This window comes from Callorhinus ursinus, unplaced genomic scaffold (assembly GCF_003265705.2).
Source record: "Callorhinus ursinus isolate GAN/ISIS: 27379988/994484 unplaced genomic scaffold, GSC_fseal_2.0 scaffold5, whole genome shotgun sequence".
Classification (NCBI taxonomy): domain Eukaryota; kingdom Metazoa; phylum Chordata; class Mammalia; order Carnivora; family Otariidae; genus Callorhinus; species Callorhinus ursinus.
Genome location: NW_027397067.1, coordinates 78,857,947 through 78,865,446, shown reverse-complemented (window position 1 = coordinate 78,865,446; position 7,500 = coordinate 78,857,947). Strand labels below are relative to the sequence as shown.

The window sequence follows — 7,500 nt, the reverse complement described above, 5'->3', positions numbered from 1 at the left end:
GGGGCAGAGAGACTTGCAGGTCGAGAAGACAGTCCAGGGAGCTGGATTCTGGGCGAGAGGTGAGCTAGTCAGCCTCTCTCAGGGCCCAGAGGGGGTTCCTACTTACGCCAAGCTGGAAAATCCAGGTTGCTTCTGCTGTAGGGTTTTCCGCTCTGATGAGAAGGAAGGGAGATAAAGTGTGTTTTGTTTCTGCCATCGTCAGACACTCTTTAGTGCTGGTACATAATTGCGACTGTTGTTTAAAACCACCTGTGAGAAAAGAATGTGGGTCCCATATAAAACCTAAGGAATTAAGGTTTTAACTCAGTGCAGAGTGCACTAGGCCCCAGGGCGGCTGGCATCCTGGAAGATGCTTTGGGTGCCTCTTCTCCAAGATGAAAAAAATTTCACCTGCTGGCATGTTTTAGAATAAATAGACACATCCATGATGTTGTAGGCAGTGGCTCTTGTATCCCGAGAGCCTTTTAGGAAAAATGGAAATCTGTATCTCATCTGGTCAAGTGTTTGCAAAGGCAGAACTGCTTGGTGTGGCCATCAGGATGGACAGATGTCCCTTGGATTGGTAGCCAGGGGTAGAGCTGGCCCCAGAGTTGGATGGCGGGGTGGGCTTGTGGCTCCGGGCCTCTGCACAGAAATCTGCTGAGGTAGGTAGTCATTACAGCTTCGCCCCCGGGAGCCACATCCTGAGGGAGAGGATGCACTGATTATGAAATCCCCCCAAAAGCAAATATTTCCAAGCCATATAAGCCATGTGAGTGCCATGCTAATGGTGCAAGTAATTTTCACGAATCTTCAAGTCCCATCCAGCTTCATGAATCTATGCCAATTGGAACTAGGTGGTTATTGGGGATAAGTATTTGCCATTCCTTTATTAATGATAATTAGGTTAATTGGTTGTTTTTGCACCATCGTTGTCATTATGGAGCATGTCAAAGAGATGCATCACCGCCATCGAATTAGAAGGATCAAATGCTATTTCATTAATACTAATTAGACCGAGTGGTTCATTTTTATCAGGAGTTACAACTTTGTTGTTTTCGTTGATAACAATTAGAACCATCATTATTTTGTTGTTAACATTCGAATCTGTTGGCTAACTTGTCAGTCTCGGTAATGATTATAGATTAACTGGTTATTTGTGTATTTTTATTAATGGGAAAAGGAGAAGAAAAGGTGTGCTGGGCTCACGCACACGCCCTCGTGAATCCACGCTGCGCTGAGAGCAAAGGGCTCCAGGCTTTCTCTTACAGTTGTGGAGACTGAGGCATGAGCGGAAGTACGTTGCCCAAGTCCGTGGAGGTTGTGTGAGGCGACCTAGCGTTGGGCCCAGGCCCCCCCGAAACCAAAGCCCTATTTTTTAATCTCTTTATACCATCATTAGTACCACCAATAAAGGTATTCATAGTCAAATAGCTTTAGTTTAAAGTAACCTAATTTATGATCTGTAATTCAAATACTAGAAGAACAGACAGGAAGTTGTGCCCTTGGTCAGAAACGCTGTGAGGGTCAAGGACACCTGAACCCCTGCCTGGATTTCCTGAAGAAGGTGAAGTGGGGAGCGGGCTTCGGGGTGGCCCTCCAGGATTCCCCTCCAGGTCAGTGACCTCTGTGACTCCGCGTCTCCCGCAGGTTCATTCACGTTAGCGTTCTTCTCGGTACACCCCCACACAGCTCCTTCCCAGGCCAGCGACGCCTGAGCGCTGATCGCAGACAGAGTCCGTTCTCCGGGCCCGTTCTGCCCCATCTCCCAGATGATTGTGTCTCTTCCTTCTTGAAGCACTTTCTTCTCGAGGTTTCTGACAGGACAGACCCTTGTTTCTCCTCCGACAGTCCAGCCGCTGGGTCTGGGTCTGCGGTGCAAACTTCCCGGTCTCCCCACGTCCTAAAAGAACCGCACGAGCATCCCACACTTCACGTCCTGCAGAAAAGCCATGGATGGTCCCGTCATCCTCCAGCTGTGGCCCTGCCGGGTTCCCCATCTTGGCCGATGGCGCCACCAGCTTCCTGCTTGTTCTGGGCCAACATGGTCGGGGGTGGGGGGCCTTGACGCTTCTCTTCCCGTCACACACCCTAACTGCTGTCAAATCTTGTCAACTTGGCCTTCAAAACATACCCCAGGGCAGACCTGTTCTTGCTGTCTCCACTTCCAAAGCCCAGGTAGGAACCATCACCACCCCCCGCCCCTGTTCCCCCTGCCTTCCTCTGACTCACCCCTTCACACCGACTCATACTCCCTGCCAGGGCTGGCGCCATTCAGGAGGCCAAAACAGTAATAACCACCCCCACCGCCCCCCCGCCAGGAGGTGGCAGTGGGCGTGTTGTCCTGTCTGCCTTACCATGTTCAGTCTTGAGGAATGGAGGCTTCATGACTCCAGCTTAGAGACCGGGCAACTGGACCTTCGTAAAGCAAGGGACTAGACATCTGGCTGTGAACTCGCAGGTAGAGGGTTCTGTGTGCTGGACCCCAAGCACAGGGACTGGCAATAAATGGGGACTGACAGGGGGTCATGGGGCCATAGGCATAAAGGCCTCATAGGAGGCCAGGCATACAGTAGGTGCTTCTGTCTTCTGTCGGGGGAGTTCCAGGTAGGAATGGCCATCCCTGGCCTCCAGGCTGATGGGCCCACGTGCCCAGGTCCTCCCCAGGCCCCACTCCTACCCCACTGACCCTCCCCCACGGCTTGCCAGAGGCCATATCAGAGATCTTCTGAGTCTCCCCCAGAGTGGAGGTCTGCTCTGCATGAGGTATCTGGTCCCCTGGAGGAGGCTGGTCGCAGCCTTCCAGGATGTGGACGTCAGAACCTCCCAAGGCCAGGTGGCTGTGCTGAGAAGAGCCTCTGCCCCCACCCCGTGTCCCCGCATGGTCATCAGAAGGCACAGCGAGGCCCTCTGAGCAGGGTCCCCAGGGCACCAGCGGTGGGCGGGCTGACTTTGGGTCCTGATTGCTGTTTCCTCCCTCACTACGTGTTTCTCACCTGGACTTACAAGGTGCTCCTTGTCCATGAGACGAGTCTGGGGGGCGAACAGCCTGCGCCCTCTATGTGGCCCCCAGCTGGAAACCATTCCCCAGACCCTCTGTCAGCTCTCTGCACTGCCTCTAGCTTCAGCTTCTCTCTGCAGACGGCCACTACAGTTACTGAGTTTAATTACCGTGTGGGATTTTGCTCTTTTTCCTGAGTTTATGGCATCAGACAAGCAGGTCATTATTAAGCCCCTACTGTGTGCCTAGCAATGAACCAGGTGCTGTGGGTCCTTACAAAGGAGGTGGATCAGACATGGTTGAGCCCGCATTGAAAGTTCTGGTCCCACTTAATACGCACACAGTCTTTTAGGAGAGCACATTGTCCGAGAGGGTGCTGAGGCAGAGGGCTCAGACCTGCATTCCCAAGCTATGTAGACACTCTGCAAGGGTGAGTACGGGGGATGGCGGATGAAGGGACCAGGGTCCTTGCGTCTGAATGCCAGTTTGTTGACTATCAGTTTCCCTCCCAAGTTCCAGTTCTTCCTGTGTAAAATGGGATGGAATAGACCCACCTCGCAGGATTGGTGGCAGACAGAAATGAGACAGAGGGTATAAAGTGCAAGGCAGATGAAGCCGCCCCCTGCTCCCGCCCTGTCCCTTCTCCTACACCTGTGTTTTCTGCTTCCTCCTTGTATGGGTCCCTGCTTCTCTCATTGTGCTTCTAGTATTCTCGCAGTTAGAATATAAATAACCTGGAGTTATTTTAGGTGAGTGATTCCCAGACCTGACAGCGCTTCAGAATCCCTGGGGGAATGTTTCCAAAGTCCCTGACCCCTTGGGCTTGTGCCAGACCTGTCTCAGAGTCCAAACAAGGGGCCTGGGTACTGTACTTGTAACAAGTTTTCCGGGTGATTCTGCAGCAGCCGGCCTATCAGGATCCTTTGGAGATGATGGCTGTGTGGCCTCAGGTGGAGCGCTTACCCTCTCTGGGTCTCAGTTTTCATTATCGTCAGATAAGGAGGTTTCGTTTTCCAGTAGATGATCACTAGCGATCCACTTACTCTAGCATGCTGTGAGGTCACAGCATCCTGCAGGGGGGTTACAAGAAGCAAAGGAGGAAGGGGAAACAGAGTCAGAAGAGCGAGCTAGCCAGGAGGCCAGCTTCCCGGAGCATTCTGTTTGCTAGTGCATGAAGCACTCCAGGGGCCACCACAGGTCCTGGAGTACAAGGAGGGAGGAAGGCTGATGTGTTCAGATTGCAAGCAGAGGAGGGACTCAGAGAAGCCCTGTGGTGTGGAGGGAATATGAGACCCCAGGGGTCATCTTGAAGTTCGAGCAGGTTACCTGGAACATGCCTTCTGAAGGGGGTCTTGGGAGTGTCACCTGCAGGGCCCTTGCTTGGCCAAGAGGTGAGCAGAGCTAAGCCGGTGAGCCACGTGGTGGGTCTGCATGACAGTAGGAGGTGAGGGCACGAGCCTTCTCGGTGCTCTTCCTGGACCCACATGCAGCAGGGAGGACCCTGCCCAGGCCACCGTCCCACTCTGTAGGGCCCCTCAATTATGTCTGCTTCAAGCACACATCTCCCAACAAAAGTAGATGCTACCTCCAAAGATGCACCGGGACTGAGCAGCTCCAGGGACCCCAAGGTGCCGATGCCACCCAAAAATTCCACGTCTGCGCCCATTGCCGACTCACGCGCACCCCCAGCGGGAGACAAGGCAATGGCCAAGGGAGCCACTTGTTAGTATTTATCGCCCTCTAGTGGCAACATGGCGTCGTTCTGCCTGGACGCACAGCTCTCTCCTTAGTGCCCCTCAAATTCAGTTGAAGTCTTCGAACATTTATTGAGCACCTGGTGTATACCAAGGGCTGGGTTTGTGTCTGTGACAGATGCAGAGGGAACAAGAGGGGCCTCCGGCTCAGAGGGCATGTGAGTCAGATGAACACAGTGACACCAGCCTTGAGCATGGAGTGATTAACGGAGACCAACGGAACTGGAGAGCATGTCAGAGGGGGGCAAGGAGGGAATGCATACCTAGAGAGAGACCCGAGCAACAAGGCCAGAGCTCGTCTCTCAGAACGTGTGCCAGGCCCCGCTTGGCGGTGACCGGCGTGAGGGTGCGGAGGGGGAGGTGGGGGAAGGACCTGGAAGGGTGCACAGTGCCGTTGGCAAGGTCATCATCTGGACCTATGGCGCCGCTGAGGATTCTTAATCCATGGAGTAGTAGCCGGACCTTGTGAAATGCGTGGGTCCTGGGCGGGGGGCTCTCCGGAACCCGTGACTACTTAGGATTCACAGCTCCTCTCCCTCTCCATGGTCCTGGATCTGCGCCACGGCCAGAGGCCCATAACTTCCTGTTTCTGACAGGATGACCTGGCCCAGTGCTTCTGTCTCCCCCACATGCACCCCTCACCCTCAGTCTGACTGGGGCGCATGCCGGCGGGAGCTCTGGCTTGTGGTTCTGTTCTGCTTGTGGGGCCGGACCTGCGTCTGTTTCTGGCCACAGAAGGTGCCCCGAGTGTCGGTGTAGGGAATGAATGAATGAAGCTGCAGAGTGGGTGTCAAGACTGGTCTCCAGAGCGCCTGGGTGGCTCAGTCGGTTAAGCGTCTGCCTTCGGCTCAGGTCATGATCCCGGGGTCCTGGGATCGAGTCCCGCATCGGGCTCCCTGCTCCTTGGGAGCCTGCTTCTCCCTCTGCCTCTCTCTCTCTCTCTCTCTGTCTCTCATGAATAAATAAAAAAAAAAGTTAAAAAAAAAGACTGGTCTCCATAGAATCGTCCAGAGAGCTTTCACGAGAACCAGCTCGTGGCCCCACCCCAGACTGTACTGAATCAGGGGTCTGGGGCAGGAGACCCATGTCATTCACGCCCCGTGATTCCGTGCTGACTAGTGCTGAGAAACCACTGTGTTGCAAGATCTTTGTTACTGGCTTATTCCACTGTGCGTGTGCGTGTGCGTGTGCCTGTGCATGTGTGTGCATGTGTACATGCATGTACACATGCAGCACGTACGTATTTATTTCAAATACTCAAGTGTTTTAAATGGAAAGAAGAGACAACATAACAGTTATGTACCCATCACCCAAGTATGACAGGTGTCAACATTTTGCTAATTTTACTTCAGATGTTTTTTCTTTTTTCTTCTGTTCTTTTTCTGTTTGAAAATAAAGCATTGCGACGATGAGGCCTCACTGGGTCACCATGTCCCCCTCCCTCCTCCCCTCTCTCAAGATATTGTCGCCAGGAGGCTGCTCCACGCATGATGGTAACCCACGCCCTGCTCTTTCTTTATAGGGCCCTCCAGGACCGCCTGGTGTCCCAGGCCCCCCTGGACCCGGAGGCCCCCCGGTAAGCATGGCTTTGATTTTCTTCTGCAGGGGCACTTAGGGGAGGGTTTCATGGCCTGTGGGAATAAGAACATCTCTGTATGTGGCCATCTGTTTGTCCTTCGTCCAAGAGGAGAGCAAAGGCATAAACAAGGAGGACTCTTACAGCCACCCTCTAGCCTCTGGGCTTTCAGGACCTGAAAGGAGACTAGAAATGCCTCTCGAGCTCATGTAGCAGGTTGGTTGGCTGCTTCGAGAGACAGACATGTTGAAGGAGGTATATTAGTCTGGGGATGCCCATTACTAGTTTGTGGTTTGGTGCTGAGACTAGACACTGGTCACATCCTCCCAATACATAATTCTGTGCATCTGGGAAAGGTCCCCTGTGGGCAGAGGGGGAGGGTGGGGCAGACCCAGCACCCAGCAGAGGGAGGCCATTCTGCCCATCCTACCAGGCTGGAGCCGATGTATGGCGGTGGTGGCCCTGAATGCAGACCAGACACGGAGTGACAACTCTGGGCTTCACAGTGGCCCGCAGTAAGGACATTCAGAGGCCCTGAGGTATATCTGCCGCTGTGTATCCTCATCAGAGCCAGAGGCCTTAGACAGTGCCAGGCAAGGCATTGGGAAAAAGGCCCTGATGCTCCCCAGAGGCCAAACTGACCGTTCCCATGTGGTTCCCTTCTCAGGGTTTACCTGGAGAGATCGGCTTCCCAGGAAAACCTGGGCACCCTGGGCCAACGGTGAGTGTCCCAGAGCGTCCCCACCCCCATGCTTCCCAGTCCTCCATTGGTCTATGTTGCAGATGGCCGGGCCCTTCCAGCCAGCCACCAGGGCTGCTGGCCACTCGCTGTGCCCTTTCCTCCCCTGACCGGGGGGACTGAGGCCCTGGCGCCTGACCCTTTCCTCCTGTGGTGCCTTCCACAAGGTCAGTCCCCTGGGATTGCTCCCCACAGGGCCCCAGCCAGGGTGCAGATGGGGGCACCCTCTTCCCAGGCCACCACCTCTGGTCTCCTTACCCAGATGCAAATTCAGAAGCCCTTGCTGTTTAAAGTGTGGCTTCTTGTGCCTACAGGACACGTGCAGAGGGCAGCAGAACACTCACAAGCACATGATCACCTGCAGCATCCCCAGCAAATACTCATGAGCACACGGTCACCCGCAACGTCCCCAGCGAACACTCACGAGCACACGGTCACCTGCAGCATCCCC

The 7,500-nt window shown here is 54.2% G+C and overlaps 1 protein-coding gene across 2 annotated transcripts in view; it reads left to right on the top strand.

Annotated features, from left to right (window-relative positions):
- COL22A1 (collagen type XXII alpha 1 chain) overlaps positions 1 to 7,500 on the top strand; it is a 246,303-nt gene that overhangs the window by 130,692 nt on the left and 108,111 nt on the right. For both annotated transcript variants that reach the window (XM_073893246.1, XM_073893247.1), the window contains exons 24-25: positions 6,257 to 6,310; positions 6,978 to 7,031. In XM_073893246.1, coding sequence (XP_073749347.1) covers positions 6,257 to 6,310; positions 6,978 to 7,031 — 108 coding nt within the window. The remainder of the gene's footprint in view (positions 1 to 6,256; positions 6,311 to 6,977; positions 7,032 to 7,500) is intronic.